Source organism: Prionailurus viverrinus, chromosome B4, assembly GCF_022837055.1.
Source record: "Prionailurus viverrinus isolate Anna chromosome B4, UM_Priviv_1.0, whole genome shotgun sequence".
Classification (NCBI taxonomy): domain Eukaryota; kingdom Metazoa; phylum Chordata; class Mammalia; order Carnivora; family Felidae; genus Prionailurus; species Prionailurus viverrinus.
Genome location: NC_062567.1, coordinates 97,177,567 through 97,196,349, shown reverse-complemented (window position 1 = coordinate 97,196,349; position 18,783 = coordinate 97,177,567). Strand labels below are relative to the sequence as shown.

The following is an 18,783-nucleotide window of genomic DNA, read 5'->3' as shown; positions in this document are numbered from 1 at the left end:
CACTATAGGGCATCAGCTTGGTCATTATCTGTATACTCCTTTCCAGCCCATTTTTTAAAAATAACTTTTTTGGGTACTTACCCTCTTTTAGGGACTGATTCATGTAAACATGGAAATTATTTAATGTGGCCTCATTTCACAGAAACAAAAACCGAGAGTTTTAAGAATGTTACCTAAGGCCAAATGAGCTACTTAGTAAGAACGTTGAGACTAAACTCTAGGCTTGTTGACTCCTATCGACTGTAACATGGACCTACTTTGTGTGAAGTACAGGAGTGGCCACCTTGTGGCCTCAGGCTGGATAACTCTTAGAGCTTCATGTGTGGTTCTTAAAATAGACATGAAGTGAAATATCTGAAATTATGAACGGAATTGATAAGAAATATATTTTTAAATTTTATATCATTTAGAATAAACAAAATGGTATTTTATATAGATACCCAATGCCGGTGGCTTTTTTTTTTTTTGGCATGAAAAAGATTATAATAACCCCTTTGTGAATGAGCATAGGAAATAATGATTGCTTTCTACCCTTGTGTATTTTCTAAGATGTGTTCCCCAAATCATTAATCTCGCAAATTGCTTTACAAAAGGAGTTCCATAGCCAAATAAGTATGAGAAACATTGCATCTCCTGGTCCCCTCTTGGAAATTAACATTGTACATTTGCATATTAAAGGCAGCTTTAACAGTTTCATACAAGAACACACACAGTTTAACAAAGTTAAATGAATTTTCTCAACTTTTCACCACAGAACCTATTTTTGAGGGAATTTTTTTATATGTTTGTCTTATTTATACAGTTGATTCTTGTTATTTGTAATAGCTATGTTCCATAAAGTTACCACAAACACTGTTTTATAAAGAATACTAAACTATTGATCCTAGGGGGAACACAAGGTTAGGTTCCTGTGAGCCTCTTGACACATTTTCATCAATCAATCAATACATAACCTTGTTTCTATTCAAAGACGCCTTATTATATATTATTGACTCATTAACATTGAACTGACAGCCAACAGCACTATAACTCATGCCTGAGTCAAGCTTTAACAAGATACATTATAGCCTTCTGTACTTAGGAATGCTGTACAGTACATTAGCACTGCATTTGGGGGTCATTTTTAAACAATAAAATCCCCAACAAAAAGCACCAAAATGTGAAAAATGTGGCACTTAAATATACTGCAAAAAAGGCACTTATTTACCAAATGAGAGATGAAACCAGAAGGCAGTGTTACCTTGTTCAACCTCAGCTGGCAGTTTGCACATTGGACAACTCAAATTTTTCACCACTCTGTGCATGTCCATGAATGATTACAAAAGTGCTGTGAGTATTTATTTGGAGATTGCTAATATATTTTCATAAGAATGTGAATTCTGAAATAGTTCCATCTACAAATGGAATGGAATCTGTAAATAATTGTATCCTGTATTTAAGTCCTACAGAAACAACTTTATGTGTATGCTACTGATTGTTACTGGGTGGGACAGAATGCTCTTGAATTATTGGTTTTTCCTAGAAGGAGATTAGATTATAAAGTTCTGCTGGTTACTAGCCAGTGTTGCTCTCTCTCCAACCTTTTGTCGAAATTGTTTTTTTTTCTTTAGGAATTCTTTATGGCACAATGACACTGGAGCTTGGTGGAATAGTCAATATTACGTGTCAAAAAACTGGATACAGTGCAATACTTGAATTCAAACTAAAGGTTAGTAGGGATAGAAGGTATCACCCAATTAAAGAAGATCTGTGCTATAAATATTGAACAAAGAGCACAGTTTAGTTCCTTATTAAAAAATAAATATAAGAACACAGAATTCATCAAAAGACAGCCTTGGCAGATCCAAATCCACACAAAACCATCATTTTTTTTTTGTTTTAATTTTAATTAATAAAACTGTTGGTATAATATAACAAATGAGATATATGGAGTAAATGGATAGAAATTTCTCAGTAAATTAAAACATTACAAAATACCACAAAGCATGTATCAGCTTGAGCTATAGTTGTGTACACTAAGAATTGTATGCCTAACAATTTACTCCAAAACTCACAGCCTTAAAAACAACCTTGTTCTGATCCATAGGGGTTCTGTAATTTGGACAGAGCATATTGTGGATGGCTTATCTCTGCCACATCATGTTTGGGGCCTTAGTTGGGAAGCCTTGCAGGTTGTGAGTGACTCAGCAACTGGGGCCAATAATCTGAAGGCTCAGTCACTTCCATGTCTGGTGCCTGGACTGGGAAGACTAAAAGACTGGAACTACTGATCTGAGCACCTAGTATATGTGGCCTTTCCATTTGGCTTGGCTTCCTTACAGCATAGTGGCTTCAAGGTAGTCAGACTTCTTAGTTGGTGGCTCAGGGTTCCAAGTGCAAGTGTTGTTGTGACCAGGGTGGAAGCTGTATTGCCATCCATGACCTGGTCTCAGAAGTCAAATTACATCACTTCCACCATTTTCTATTAGTTGAAGAGTTATAAGCTCACTCAGATTCAAGGGGAAGGGGCACCTGGGTGGCTCAGTTGGTTAAGCATCCAACTTCGGCTCAGGTCATGATCTCACGCTTCATGAGTTTGAGCCCCATGTCAGGCTCTGCACTGACAGTACAGGGCCTGCTTGGGATTCTCTGTCCCTGACCCTCCCCCACTTGTACTTTCTCTCTCAAAATAAATAAATTAAAAAAAAAAACTTTAAGAGGAAGAGATATGGACCCCACTTCTCAGTGGGAAGATGGCCATCTTTGGAAAATTCTCTCTGCCTCTGAGTGAAAGGGAAATTTAAGACCTTTTCACCATGGCTGCTAGTGGTATAGGACAATATATTATATTCAAAGAATATTTCTATGAACTGTTTAATATTTGTTAAATTTCTCCTATGTTGCTATCTAGCCAATCAGCAACTTTGTTCTAATAAAAAGTATCTCTTATAAGTATTATTTGGTGCAGTGCCCTTTGTTGTTGTTTTTTTTTAATCTTAGCAAATTTTTTTTTTTTTGGTGTGGTGATAGTGTTATTTGAAAATCATGACCAAAGATGTTTTAAGTAATTTATGACACTTTTAAGGGTTAGATTGGAACATCAAAATTTTGTCACAGATGAGCGACATTAGTAAGGCAATATGAGTTACTTGAGTAAGTAACTCAAAGTGTTTTCCTTATAACTTAATTTTGGAGGATTTTTGGTTAAGTATTGTTTTACTGTTTAGTTTTGAAGCAGGGGTATTATTACTTCTAACAGATGAGTTAAGTCCCTTAAGTCTACTGAATTGTTATTGCTTAAACATACTGTAGCATTGACAGCTCAGTTGAGTCAGGAGAGAGCAGAGAGCATGAGTTATCATTTGTGATCTTTCTCAACATGTTTATTTGGACTTCACACAGTCTGTTTATTTTTACCTATTTTTTCCACAGCAACAAATTCTGATTTCATTGAACGTTTCTGACTAAAATTTGAGTCAGCATTTCACCCTTCATGCTTTAGTAGCACTGTAACTATATACTTACTTCTTTCATTTGTTTTTGTCTACATTATATGTAAATATAAGATAAAAGTAAACTCTTTCTGTAACATTTTCTCTTTTAAAAGCCATTTCTAGGTAGTAGTGACTGTGTTAATCAAATATCAGGGAAACTTAAATTGGGAAAAGAAGTCCTAGCTACTTTGGAAGGCCATTGGGTAAGTATTTTTCTATTTTAGCTTTAACAAAAAGACTTTTATTCTGTAAAAAAAATTAAAAATCACATTTTAAAAGTTCACTTATTCCATTGCTAAAAACATCACTATTCACTATAAGCTTCAGCTTAACAAATATTTTGGCATTGATCTGTTATCAACAATATTTAGTGTCTTGTAATAATACTTTACCTTTCCAAAAGTTTAATTCAATAAAAATAGCTAACACTTATCATTTAGAATATACTGCATTGTTTAAAAATGTTACTCGTATTGACTCATTTGATACTGAATAACTGTATGAAGTGGGTAATACTGTTTCCATATTACAGAGGAGGACACTGAGGCACAGAGAGTTTAAACAGTTTGCTCAAAGTGATGGAGCAAGAGTTCCAGCCTGTGCACTCTGGCTCCAGGGCTGGCTGCTTCTCGGAGCAGTGTCCTGCCCCTCACCTAGAAGAAAGAGGCATTTCCAGTTAGAGTTACAGTTCCTTTTCAGGGACATGGAAAGGGTATAGTGGTATTTGGAAGCAACAGCTTTTATTTATTTCTCTGCTGACCTAAATTCGCACTTACCTAATTTTGTTAAGAGGAGCTTAAATGAAAAAGGGTATATAATGGTACTGCCTAGATGCACTGTCACTGTGAACACTGAGTGTATGCTGTTTTCTGCATTATAATCAGAAAATGATGAGAAATGTGATGAGAAAGTGAAACTGGATCTAGAGATTCAACCAAGAGGCCGCATATGCTCTGTAGCATATGCTCTGTAATTTTAAAATTTTACTTCTATCTAAAAATCATTTGGAAAAAAAGATAAAACTATCTTTTTTTAAAAAATGAAATTTCTAAGATTGTACTCAAATTTTTAATGCTAAGAAAGGTTCTTTGAGGTTTGTGTTGAGTACGTAGATAGCAGCATCTCATTGTAGCTGTTAGCAAATACTGTGCTCCTCTGTGACAATTCAGAAATCGTTGTTGAGGTTTTGCAAGTAATTGTTAGAAATTTGTTTATTAAGTAAAACTTGTGAAATCTCATGAACTTTTTTGTGTGTTCAACCAAAAGTTTTAAATGACTAGAAGTACTTATTTAATGGTTTTATGAAATGACAAGACATTTGGAGCTTTTAGAAAAGTGCTAGTTGTATTTGTTTTAGAAATGTGTTTAACTGTGGGATTAAGTACAGGAAAAAATTTTTATATTACTATACTAAATAATCCTAATTTAAATAATGATAGTTCTTTACATTAATTTTTAATTTCTTTAAATACAGGACAGTGAAGTTTTTATTAATGACAAAAAGACTGATAATTCAGAGGTCTTCTGGAATCCAACACCAGACATTAAGCAGTGGAGATTAATAAGGCACACTGTTAAATTTGAAGAGCAGGGAGATTTTGAATCAGAGAAGTAAGTATACCATTTTTCAGCCAACTTCATGAGCATCGAAGAGTATTTTTTAACCCCTCAATAGTTGGCCACTTTTCTCTGTCACTTTTCAGTCACATTTTAATTCAGCAAAAATACTTTAACATTTGTGCGATGTGACAGGATTTTTTTTTTTGTATATGTGAATGTCAAATAAATATGCAAATCATACTAGTTAAAAAATCATACTGGTTTTCTGCAGCTCTAAACTAAAACTTCCCATTTTTTCCTTTCTCTTATCTGCTCCAGGGCCTATTTAAAAACAAAAGCTTTTGTTTGTATAAAATTATGGGACTAATTATTCTTGATTTGCAAAATATATGAACTATGTCTCTGGATATGCAGGCTTCTAGAAACTTCCATTAGTTGAGCAATAATTAAAGACATAGTTTCTGTTCTTAAGTCATGGAATTCTTGCTGGATCTCTTATGCTTTTGAACCAAAAAATTATATGAATATTGCCCAGTTTTATTCTTGCTATATTTATTTATGTTAGAAGTTTTCTGTGTAAAACACACTCTACCAGGTACTTTTTACACATTAGTTTAGTCCTCACTACATGTTCTCACATGCATATCATTCTTTGTCATGGCGATTCAAGTCTGTGTACTTTTCTTTTGCACCCAAAATTGGGGCTGTCAGAAATGAAAGAATATGTATGCGGCAGTTCTAAAAATGGTTTCAGCTGTAACCACATGATGCCCTCTATCCAGGGTGAAGCTTTGCAAAGCATACAACAGTTTTTGAGGTGTGAATGTAATTTCACATATTTTAAAGATGAGGAAATGAGTCTTAGGATAAGTAACTTTTAGTTCACCAGCCAAGCAGTGACAGAAACAGGATTCAACCCAAGTGTGTCTGATTCCAAAACCTGTGTTCTTTCAGTCACAACATGCTGTCTTCACAGGTAGAGTAATATAGATGTCATAGTTTTATTTGTCTAATAAAAAACTAAACTTTAGTAGGGGAAAAGATTTTACCTCAGTCAGTGGTTCTCAACATTGGCTACACATTAAAATCACCCAGAAAACATTTAAAAAACCAGTACTTGGGCCTACTTCCAAGATTCTGATTTTAAAAGTTCTCTGATAATTCCTACATTCAAGGTTGAAAAGCATGGCATTACAGTGTTGGATCTTTGAGGCTAGTGGATCTTACACAGTGTGTATAACAATCATCCCAAGAACTTAAAAATGTAGATTCTTGAGCGTTCAGTACATTCTTATTATCTTGGGTCAGCACCATTCATCACCATATGTTTAAGAACCCAAGGTAAAAACTTTTCCTTGGCAAGAAGAAACTTAGTTTCCACTGTGTATTTCTACTCAAGACACCACTTTTTATATCTTGACTCATTTCTAAACCTATGAGCATAAGCTTTGTCAAAACCAAAAACCCACGTAGGCATCATTTTTCTCTCAAGGAGATTCAAGTCTATTCTATGTAGATTTGATTTTCTTTTGCTTTTTTAATGCTATTTTTGCACACGTATTAGACTCTGGCAGCGGGTAACTCGAGCCATAAATGCCAAAGACCAAACAGAAGCTACTCAAGAGAAGTACGTTTTAGAAGAAGCTCAAAGACAAGCTGCCAGAGATCGGAAAACAAAAAGTGAAGAGTGGGCGTGCAAGTTATTTGAGCTTGATTCACTCACAGGAGAATGGCATTATAAGTTTGCAGAGTAAGTAATTAAAACATAAATAACAAACAGTATATGAGCATTGTTTTTTGCCTTTATTTCTAGAATTTTTACTGTTGGGGTATTTTTTTTATTAAGCCCTATCTATAAATTAGCATGAGATTTTAAATTTGATGTTTCATTCATTGTAAATTTGATGCCATGATAGTGGTCTATAAAGTAAGCTGAGGATCAGAAGATTAGATATGACAATTCTTAATCTTACAGCTAGGTTCATAATTACTAATGAAAATCTAATTATTGACAACATTTTTGGAAAAGTGAGTGTTTAGTTATTAGATAAATGTTTTTTTTTTTTTCATTTATGCAGTACTAGACCGTGGGACCCACTTAATGATATGATACAGTTTGAAAAAGATGGTGTTATCCAGACCAAAGTGAAACATCGCACTCCAATGGTATGTAATAAAAAAGTAACAAGATCTGCTAGGCATATGAACTTTTCAAACCCATAGTATCTTTGGCAGCCAATGTTTAAAATTTAACTTCAAAATTTAAAATGTTGAGTCAGCAAAATGGCAGAATAGGTAGCTCCAAGCTCTTTTCCCTTCAAAGAAACAAAAAAGCAAGCAGGAGCTGTCAGAACCAAATTTGCCAAAACTATGCATAATAGGTTTGCAGCAACAGAGTGAATAATGAATCAAGAGAGAAGTGACTTCAAAGCAGTTATTTTTACTTGCCCTTGCCCCAACTCCTCACTGATGCACTGGTTGTCTTAAGGGCCCCCACATTCTCAATGAGAGCCCTGGCTCCAGAGGGAACAGAGTAGATCTTATTCACAAATTGTGTACGTCTATTTTAACCGGTCTAGGGGCTACTTTAAGTATGCTGACAGGGCAGGCATTCTGTTTTTGCTGATAACTCAGAGCCCAGGCAGAAAGGCTGCAGGCATTTCTTGGAAGTGCTATGAACCATACTGACATCCTGCACACACTTGGGGCAAAAGACTATCGTTGAAACAATACAATAGACTGTGTAAGGCCTAGGAACAAAAGCTGGGGAGAGATTGTTTGGAAAACTGGGGCATCAGGGATTTTAGAAAACCAAATGTCCAAGGTAAGGTGCTTATGCTCAGAAAAGAACAGTGAAAGAACACTGAGCTAACACCTAAGCTCAGTGCAAGTCTGGCTTAGTGCCCCTACACTGAACAGTCTGCTAAGAGTGGGAGAGTATTTTTTTGTTTTCGTTTTTGTCTTTTGTTTTGGTTTATTTGGCTACTGGTGTTCAAGGAAGTTTCTGTCAAAATGCTAACCGAACATAAGCTAAGGAACAGAAATTTCAGTAACCATGAACAACATTACAGTCTTTGCAGAAATAGTTTAGGAACTTCTGTGAACAAATGGAGTACTATAGCTTTCATCAATCCAGGAAACAGAAAAACCCTGGGGAAGGTGGAGAATCTGATTTCCAGAGTTACCACATTATCACACTCAGATGTCCAGGGTTTTCCATGAAGAATTACAAGGCATAGAAAGAAGCATGAAAGCATGACCCATTAAAAGGAACAAAATAAATTGACAGAAACCATCCCTGATGAAATCTAGACACGAGACTTAGCAGACAAGGACTTCAAAAACAGTTGTCTTAAATGTGCCCAAAGAGTTAAATGAAACAGGAACAAAGAACAAAAGAAAATCAAGAAAAAGATACATAAACAAAATTAGGATATCAACAAAGAGAAAATATATAAAGGAACCAAACAACTTCTGGGGTTCAAAAATACAATAACTAAAGCGAAAAAGAGGTTACTATTGACTATAGGGAAGAGGGAATGGGAAGTCATTGCTTAATTGTTAACAGTCTTTCTTTGGGATGATGAAAATGTTTTGGAAGTAGCTGTGATATTTACACAATATTGTGAATCTACTTAATACTACTGAATTGTACACTTAAAAATGGCTAAGATGAAAAAATTTATTGTGTGTACACACACACACACACACACATATATATATATATATATATATATATATATATATGTACACACACACGTTATTACAATTTAGAAATTTTAAAACATTTTAAAATTTTGTTTCTTCCTTCAACAACACTAACATGGTAGAGACAGACAGGGCTTCTGTATTTCCTCCTAAAAGTAGAGTTTACTGATGACAGTAAATCTTTGCATACAGAGACATAGCTTATTGACTCCCTTTGTCATTTTAAATACTTCTCACCAGTCTTCATCAATCTCCAATTTGAACCTACTCTAAGGTGGATTTGGATTCTGATGTAACAGTGTTCGGTCTCTATGACTTGAAGTAAGAGGGCATAATACAGGCTGAATCCAGAACTTAACCTGCTCATTGTTTATTTTCTATAATAAAATTATAGAAATTTTATTTTAATTTCAATCTTTTGAATAAAATTTTGTAAAAGAATAGGTAATAGAGGATAATTCCTATTTAGAATAGTAAACAGGTCTGAATAGAGTTAAAGACTTACGATGACTGGTTCCCTCTTTCTAAGCATGTAAATTACCTTACCCTTCTAATTCTAGTTTCTCTTCTTGAATTTGAATTTTTATATTTAGGATTGACCTTCAGAATTGCAAGCCTATTAATAGGGTAGACTCTGAAGTATATTATTTTAAGAAAAATTTAGTCCTAGTTGAACATTTAATATACTTCTGAATCTTGTGCGTGCATTCAAATGCTTTCTGTAGGTTTAAATCATGCTCTGCCAAATAATATTTTTATTTATTATAAGATGCTTTCTGCAATATCCAGATATTATTAAAAGTAAATAAATAATTTTATTGGAAACCCAACATCATCCAATGGGAATGTTTCTAATGTTGGGAATAAGATAAGTATGACTGAAAAAGGTACTGACTGGTGCAATTAGAAGCTTGGCGGGGGGGGGGGGGGGCGGGGGGGGCGTCTGTATTCACATTTGTACATAAAATTGTCTTTTGAAGGATATACAAACTAATAGCAGTATCTATTTTGTGATGGAGATACTGCATTGCTAGTAGAGGTCAGGAGTGAAGGGAAACTCTTCATTGTATGTTTTTTAATATTTTTCTTGTTTGTGCTGAATTAATGTTTCCTATTAAGATTAAATGATTGTATAAGTATTACCACCTCTTGTTAGGTTTTAATTAGACTATTTCATCTTTGTTTTTATTTCAGTATACTTAAAGTGCCCATGAACTGATAGTTTTGACAGTTTTACAACATTGGTATTTAATTACAAAACTCATTGCAAATTCACATTATAGTTTGGGCTTTTTCTTCAGGTTAGTGTCCCAAAAATGAAACATAAGCCAACCAGGCAACAGAAGAAAGTGGCAAAAGGCTATTCTTCCCCAGAACCTGATATCCAAGACTCATCTGGAAGTGAAGGTAAAAATGTTTACTGCAGACTATTCACTATAAGCGTCTAAACTTTTAAAAGGATATTACTGTATTATGTTTAATGTATAAAAAGCATTTTTCATATTAACTCAAGATGATTTGGGAGTTTTGGTGGGGACAGAGATGGTGTGCCTAAAAAGCAGTTTTAGATTATAGATAAATTGCAAGACCAGGCCACAAGGGAAAGGTGAGAGAAAACATGCAAATCAAGAACCACATTGTAGTACTAGTTCTTTTTACATCTTGTTAGCTCCTGAAAAGTTGTTGATGGTTTCCTAGATTCAATGCAGGGACCAGTTTTTGAGCTTTGAACTCAGTTCCATGCTTCAAAAAATTTTTTCACTTTTAGATTAAATTATTATAGTGTTTATAAGTCACAGACAAGTAAAAATATAACTATATCAAAATTATGAACTAGATTAACTAGTATGCCATTCTTGTACAAGCCAGATAATGTGTAAAATGTCTTGAATTACACTGACATATAATCAAGAAAGGATTAAAGTAATGAATGTCTGAGAAAATACAGTTTTTTAAAGCCATAGTTCTCTACTAAGCTCACTCTAAGCTGGGAACTTAATTTTACAGAGATGACAGTAGAAGTGAATAAATGATAAATGCCGGGAAATGAGTAGGTAACCAATAACAGTTTAAAGCAGAGGGAGCTGAATTCACTTGGAAGGCAGTTTTTAAAAGAACCCTGATGAATTATTAGGATTTCTAATGGATTACAGCAGTCTAAGCTTGAGGGATGTGGGTGGGATCAAGATACTGCAGTCAAAAAGGAATAAAAGTTTAAAAGTAGGAGTCATATGGAACCAATGTGCTAGACGGGGAATATTAGTTACACTGTTTTGTTCCCATTTTACAGAAAAGGAAATTGAGATACAGGTTAACCTGCACAAGGTCACATATCCCATAAGACAGTATATATACATGTAATATATGAAGATATTTTGGCTCCTTAATTCACTGTCTTATCCACTGCACTATTTACCTGTAATTTATAAGGTAAATAACACTTAACGTGTGCCAAGCTAGATGTTTAACATACCATACCACAACCATGTGGAGTTTGAGTAGTATTATTATCCCTATTTTACAAATGAGAACCAAAACGAACAAAAATGGAAAGGAAGGAATGATATGAGAGGTTTGAAGGTAAAAAAAAAAAAAAAAAAAGTTTACTGGTTGAAGGTAAAAATTTGTAGAAGAGGTAGCAAAAACAACTGAAAAGGCTTAAAATTGGGGTGACCAGGGAAATAAAGATAACAATTAATAAAACACTGAAAAGGGAACTTAAGAAGCTGACTTCTTCAGAAGTAAGCAAATGGACAAGAGACACGAGAATAATACCTTCCCCCAAATTAATATATGTATTTTTAATGAACTGTTTGTTGTCTATTTCATTTAGTTAAAAAAAAATGAAACTGATGCCACAAAAAAATTCAACTAATGATTGAAACTTTAAAAATGCAGAGTATTGGGGTGCCTGGGTGGCTCAGTCAGTTAAGCGTCTGACTTCAGCTCGGGTCATAATCTCATGGCTCGTGGGTTTGAGCCCTGCATCAGGCTCTGTGCTGACAGCTCAGAGCCTGGAGCCTGCTTCAGATTCTGTCTCTCTCTCCACCCCTCTCCCCCACCCCCTCAAAACTAAACATTTTTTTTAAATGCAGAGTATTACTATTATTATGTTACATTCTAAGCCATAAAAATAATGCCTAGAAAAAAATTTATTATATAAGACTCATTAAGCTGAAATGTAAATTGTTTATAATTAAATGTGTTTGCTATTTTCATCAACTTTATTCCAAATGTCTTTTTAGCTCAATCAGTAAAACCAAATACGAGAAGAAAGAAAGGGATAGAACTGGGAGACATTCAAAATTCCATCGAATCTATAAAACAAACGCAGGAAGAAATTAAAAGGTAATATATATGGACAGTGGCTATTTAAGTCTAGAGAGGTAGTTAAGAATCTGTTATGTAGGAAATCATATGCAAACTTTACATTTTTATAACATTGTTGAGCTATTAAGATAGATTGGCTTCTGTTGCCTGACGACTGCAACTTGTGAAATTCCATCACCATTCAAATATTGGGGGAGAGTGGTGATTTCTCCTCTGTGATTATACAAGTGGAATCTCTTTATCTTATTGCTGTAGCATACCTAGAAATGTAGGTGTGTTGGATGTGGTAGAGGGGTGGTTTCTGAGAAAGTTGGCTAGCAAAGGTTTCTGCAGTCCCTTTGTACCTGGCTAATATTTAATAGGAGTGCATCATGTGTTGACATATTGAAATGCTTCCATAGCAAGGGGTAAATAGCCACCACCCTGAGACCTTTGAGGGCTCTTTTTGTAGTCCCAGACCCTTCCTCACACATTCCTCCCCAGATCCAGCAACAAAAAATCATTAACACTTAGGAAGGTTCCTTGAAGGAGGCACCTGAGTGGCTCAGTCAGTTAAGTGGGCTCAGGTCATGATCTCACAGTTCATGAGATCGAGCCCTACATTGGGCTCTGTACTGACATCCCAGAGCCTGCTTGGGACTCCCTGTCTCCCTCTCTCTCTGCCCCTCCCAACTCATTCATATTCTCTCTCTCTTTCTCTCTCTCTCAAAAATAAATAAATAAACATTAAAAAAAAGAAAAAAAGAAAAAAAGAAAATTCCTTAGAGGAGAACTCCTGATTCTTTCTGCCCCATTGCTAAGGCTAGTAGGAGTGTAGATTGGTTTCCTCCCATTACTATATTAGAGGATTAAAAAAAAAAAGATTTTTCTCATTTCTTAGTGATCTTACAGCTTATATTTAGTTGTTTTTTTTCATTTATAGCCTTATCTCCTGCCATTCCCCTGTGCCTGTCCCATGCTCCAGTTCTGTGAAACTCCTTACAGTATACTCCAGAATATACTCTACTGTCTCATCTTTGGAGCTTTGCCCACACTGAATCCACTTTTTAGATTGTTCTTCCTCCCACCCTGCCCATCAAGAAAATCCCTGTTTATCCTTCAGAATATAATTCAAATGCCACCCTTTTTGTAACATTTCTAATTACCCACATTGCCCTGTAGAGTTATTAATCCCTGCACTGTCCTTGTACAGTTCCTTATGCCTGCTACTTTTGAGCATTTATTGGATTACAGAGTTGTTATTGTGTGTGTCTGTTTACCACACGACCACCACCCCCTCCCGCAACTGGACAATGAGCTCCTTTAGAGGAGGGAACATGTCTTCTGCATCTTGATATCATCAGCCCTTATATAAAATGCTCATTTCCTAGTTTAATTGTCTTTATAAATTAATGAGCCTACTTGTTCATTTGCCTCCTTTCTTTCTCTATACTGGTATACCAGTGTAGAAGTCAGGGGGGGCGGAATGAAATCAGCTTTTTTTTTTTTTTTTTTTTTTTAGCCAAAAGCATTTAGGATGGCATGAGGATAATGTAAGCTCATTTAATGACTAAATTAACACTTTATTTTCGTTAGTATATGAAATGCCTATATAGCATTTTTCAAATTAGGAATGTCATGAAATCTGTTGTATTATGTTTTCTTAGAGAATTTAGAATTTTTCTCCAAATCTACTTCTATCTTCCCCAAAGTAAAGATAAAAGAACTTTACTAGACCAACTAAGAAGCATAATTTTTGTTTTAAAACCACTGTGATAACAGAGAAAAGTGGTATATTTTTATATCCTCTAACTTTAATAATTCTGTTTGATGCACATCATCAAGTAATATATTTGGTACAATGTGGAATGTAGATTTAGACAAGACCTAATAACGGCTTCACGTAACATAATAGCTTCCTGTTGATGTTGTAGTAGTAATTGATTAAACAAGTTACCTTAGATAATGTAATTAAGTGTTCTCTTAACTAAGACTTTACTAAGTTTCACTATCAAATTGTGATTTATATGCTAACATTTTGACAAATAATTTTAAAATTTATTGTTTCTTATTTTTGTAGAAATATTATGGCTCTTCGAAATCATTTAGTTTCAAGCACACCTGCCACAGATTATTTTCTGCAACAAAAAGACTACTTCATCATTTTCCTCCTGATTTTGCTTCAAGTCATAATAAACTTCATGTTTAAGTAGAAGTTCCTTACAGTTGAATCAATGAACTGGAATGATCAAATTTGGCCTGGGACCAATGTTCAAGTTGGTTTGGTCTTTGTTAAAATGTCACAATATTTCTAAAACAAAAATCTTAGAGATAAATGTAGAGGTGTTGACCTTTCATACCTTTTTTCCTTAACCTGAAATAAGAACTCTTGGTCATTAAAGTGAGCTATGTGTTAAGTGCCAGAACATTTCTAGCTTTTGTGACAGTGTGTTTACATGTGAGTATAATAAGTCCACATGTATACACAATTGTGTCTTATGTATACCTGACAGTAGTCTTTGTATTCTATAGTGTGTTCTGAGATATAACATTAACATTCATAACAAAAATGCTATCAATCTTATAAAATATATACATAGCAATCTATTTTCTTCATACAACAGGCACAAGACTTTTATCAATAAGGAATTACAGAATGGGAAATGATGGCATAATAGACATATTATAAATAGTTCAAAACACTGTCCTGTTAGAAATATCATTTCCAAAGCACCCAGCTCAGTTGTGTTCTTAGAAACAGCAAGAAAAAAGTGTAGTCGAAATTGGTGTACTGAGAGAGACAAGGTGGCAGATTGCTTTTTTAAAGGTTTACACACAGTTTTTTTAACCCCTAGAATTTTAATATTTATAGAGACAGGTATAAATCTGTGTGTATGTTTATCGACATAAAAAACCGATATGCAGCTATTTGGATCTATTGATTATATCTTTCTTATACCTATATAATACCACCTTAAGCACTTGCTTAAAAAATTGTGGTCAAAATTGCTGTCCTTTTTTCTTATTTTTGTTTCTTGTAACCCTGTTGGTCCAGTAGCATAGGCCAAATTCTAGAGTTGTTTATAGGGCATATGATAATTTATGTTTTTCATTATGAAAAACTTATTTTAGCTTTTGTTTAGAACTTAGTGTATTCAGTGAGTAAATAGAATAGAAAAAAATTTATAACCAATATTTTACTTCAAAAGCCAAATAAGAGAAAGGCAGTAAGAAAAACTTTGTGTCGTAGCATTTATGTATACATTAAAATTTATTTCTTTAAAATGTGCAATAAGTTGAGCATCTAAGAAGAGCATCAAGTTCTGAGGTCTAATTCTTTATTCCTCTGTTCTCAGTAACTTCATTCTGTGACAAACCACACTTCAAGATTTTTTTTGTTCAGACTCAGGCACACTTTTTCCTAATTTTTTTTCAGGTTAATATTTTAATGTTTGTCATAAATATTTATAGCCCTCAGAAGCAATTTTTGCAAATGTAGCTAAGTTTAGGAACATGTTGTCCTAAGATATGTCTTAGAATCCTGAAAGTATACCTTTCGGAATGGTTATTAATGAAAAGTCAGAATAATTATTCTGGCTACATTTGCCTTTGACTAAGAAGAGACTGTGAAACACTAGCAAAATTACAATCAACTGTTTATGCCAAGATATATACAGTCAAGGAATGATTGCTAAATTACAAAAATTGAAAGTGATAAAGAGCCTGCTTTTTTTCTCCCTTACCAATTTAGCTATCTTAATAGTCTTCGGTTTTAAGAAGAGCCATATAGTTTGGGCAAAATAATGCTGTATTCCATATGTACATGTGAAAGCACTTTTTTTAATTGACTGAAATATAAATAAGATACCTATACCTGGTATAAGTATAGATATGTCTACACTAGAACAGGTGAGATTTGTTTGTATTTCATACTTGTGTCGTTTTTGTCCTCACTCTCTGTTACCAATGTCATGCTCAACTGCCTATTGATTGATATATGATATTTTGTAAATATTGTACAATTTGATCCTTTTTATGGTTTCAGTTAGTATTTATATATAAGTTGATTGGCTGATCACAAAAATAATTTCATCATTAAACCCTGAAAACTTAAAATTTTTTGCTGATAACCCCCTTTTGGGGTTTTAGTCCTACCCACCTGTGTGTTCTTTTCATTTGGTCGAAATAGTGTTTTATTTGTATAGGTATCTTCTAAGACTGGGAAGGTAGTTATGTTCTTTATGTTTTTCTTTTTAGAGCAGATGTTTTGGGTTCTTATTACTCAAGGAGTCAAAAACTTTCATGAAAAAGAGCAGGGTTACTCATGACTGTTTCTTATACACTGAAAGCATACATCTAATCTAATAGTCTTCTTATGCTTTTAGTTGTATGAGTTCCTTTCTGTGAACTGAACACAAAACTCAGGAATTGGTGGCTTAGTTTTTAGATCAGTGGTTATACTAGGCTTAGTATGTGAATCCTTTAAGACACGTAATTAACTTTGTATGTAGCCATATATGTAATTGACTTTGAATGTTCCCTACCTGAGATTAATACTCCTTCAAACATGGATTCATAAAAATTGTGATTTACAGTTCCCAGTTGTTTGAGAGCCTCATGATGGTTTCTAGGATTTAAGATCTTATGACCACTTTTTTTTTCATTTGATCAAAAATTTTATTTTTTCACATGAAAATTTACATGAGTAATAATTATCGACGTGTGCATTTGTTTTAGTTATGAAATGTACTATGCCTTCAATTATCCGCCATTTAGTGAGGTGTAGCTGGCCCAGGAACAGATAATAAATAGGGCATGTGAAATAAGTAAGTTTCAGCAATAGCTATGTCACTTGTATTTCATGTCAGTACTTTTTTGCATCACTTATAAAGGTACAGTGTAATCTTTGTCACCATTCCATTGAAAAAGTTGGCCTTGTAAAATACAACACTCATTTAGTATTCACGCTTTTGTGCCTTTAAGAAACTACTTTTTGTTATTTTTGTGTTACAGAACTACAATATGATTCTCTAAGTGTTTATAGGCTTAACTGCCATAAAGGGTCATTTCTCTGTGTCATTTTATTTCCTTTTATATAGCTATAGTATATTTAAACAGTAATGCTGTACTTTTATAAGGGTTTGTCTATTTAACTATTTCAAGTATATTCTTCACTCTCAGACATCATTGAAGTAGATTTGTCAGATTATTCTGAGTATTGTAAACAGTGCCTTTTTGATGGAATTCACACTGTTTTGGGTGTCAACTTGTGCCATACTACACATAAAATTCTGTGGAAGGCAGTTTTAACTTTTTGAAGAATATCTTAGTCAACTATTTAAGAAAACAAAATTCCATTTTTTTCTGGTGTTTAGCATTTCTAATGAGCAATGAATATATTTTTGAGGTTTTTTTTTTTTTTGGTTGATATACGGTGATGATGGCAAAATTGATGAGCCATACCTGATGCTGTAGATGATTTTGAATTATGTTAAATGTACAGAAATAAAATACTAATATTAGCATTTATACCAAATTTTCCAATTTGAACCAGTAAGGGGTAACACCACACAAATCACTGAGTTTACATTTCAGCTTCTATTTCATGTGACTACATGGATAAAGAAATTCTTTAAAATGTATAACCTGCCACTATTGTGTCATTTGACTTTATGTAATTTGACTTGATTTTGTTTACGTATAGTGTGTGAATTTAGTATATTTAAGTTACTTTTTGTTACTCTTTAATATACTGTTTGTTTGGTTACAGTTTTTAATTGAAGATGGACTGTTAAAATCGTATAGGACCAGTGTCTCCTTAATATGATTAACATATTTAGAAGAGCCACAAGAAACCCATGACAAAATGAATGTGAACATACTTTCTAAAATGTTTAGAAAATTTTATCTTTTTGCATTTATCATGTAAAATTATTTAGTATTACAATATTGATGTTTATTTAAAGAAAAATGCCATGAAACATTTGAATTGATGAGCCACAGAATTACTTCAGTTGAAAATTTTTTCACTTTTTAGCATGCTAAATATACATTTAAGTTAAATATCCTGTTTAATAGCCATTTATAAATTCAGACACTACCACTGGTCAGTTTTGTATAATAGAATAAAAAGTGTGTTATCTGCAGTGTAAGTACAGCACACTGTCACATCCTTTCCCTAAGGTGCATAGTAGATGTACAGATAGTCATAGGCAACTGTTTTGTAATGTATTACATTTCTAATCTGTTATTCCTAACCTATTATAAATGTTTGCAGAGACAAAAGAATTGAATTTTTCTAATCTGTAAAATTATGCTAACTTCTACAGGTAGGCATTCTGAATAAAATTCTTAAAAAGAGTAAACTGTGATCAAATGACTTTGAATATAACATAATGACTTTGAAGTGACTGAATTACTTCATCCTAATTTTTAAATTGAAAAAAAAAATCTTTTTTTGTAGGGGTAGTTGTGAAGGAGGGTGAAGGGCTGGGAAGGGATTTAATAGTTAGAATCCCTACTGTATGCTTTCCTTGGTGCTTTATATTCATTCTTCTTAACTACTCATAATAACCTTAAGCTAAGTGGAAGTTAGCCCGACTTTATAGATGAAGAGTCTGAGACTCAGAGAAGTTAAGTGACTCCAAAAGCTATACAGTAAAAGTGATAGCAAGCATAAGTTTGAATCCATGTCTGACTTCAATATCCACTCTCCTTCCACTCTACGCTTAAG

The 18,783-nt window shown here is 33.7% G+C and overlaps 1 protein-coding gene across 7 annotated transcripts in view; it reads left to right on the top strand.

Moving 5' to 3' along the window:
- Window positions 1–14,494, top strand: part of OSBPL8 (oxysterol binding protein like 8) — a 158,891-nt gene extending 144,397 nt beyond the window's left edge. For all 7 annotated transcript variants that reach the window (XM_047866616.1, XM_047866615.1, XM_047866610.1 and 4 more), the window contains 8 exons: window positions 1,611–1,708; window positions 3,587–3,676; window positions 4,948–5,084; window positions 6,598–6,783; window positions 7,112–7,199; window positions 10,043–10,148; window positions 11,987–12,089; window positions 14,131–14,494. In XM_047866616.1, coding sequence (XP_047722572.1) covers window positions 1,611–1,708; window positions 3,587–3,676; window positions 4,948–5,084; window positions 6,598–6,783; window positions 7,112–7,199; window positions 10,043–10,148; window positions 11,987–12,089; window positions 14,131–14,263 — 941 coding nt within the window. In that variant the 3' untranslated portion in view covers window positions 14,264–14,494. The remainder of the gene's footprint in view (window positions 1–1,610; window positions 1,709–3,586; window positions 3,677–4,947; window positions 5,085–6,597; window positions 6,784–7,111; window positions 7,200–10,042; window positions 10,149–11,986; window positions 12,090–14,130) is intronic.
- The last annotated feature ends 4,289 nt before the right edge of the window (window positions 14,495–18,783 follow it).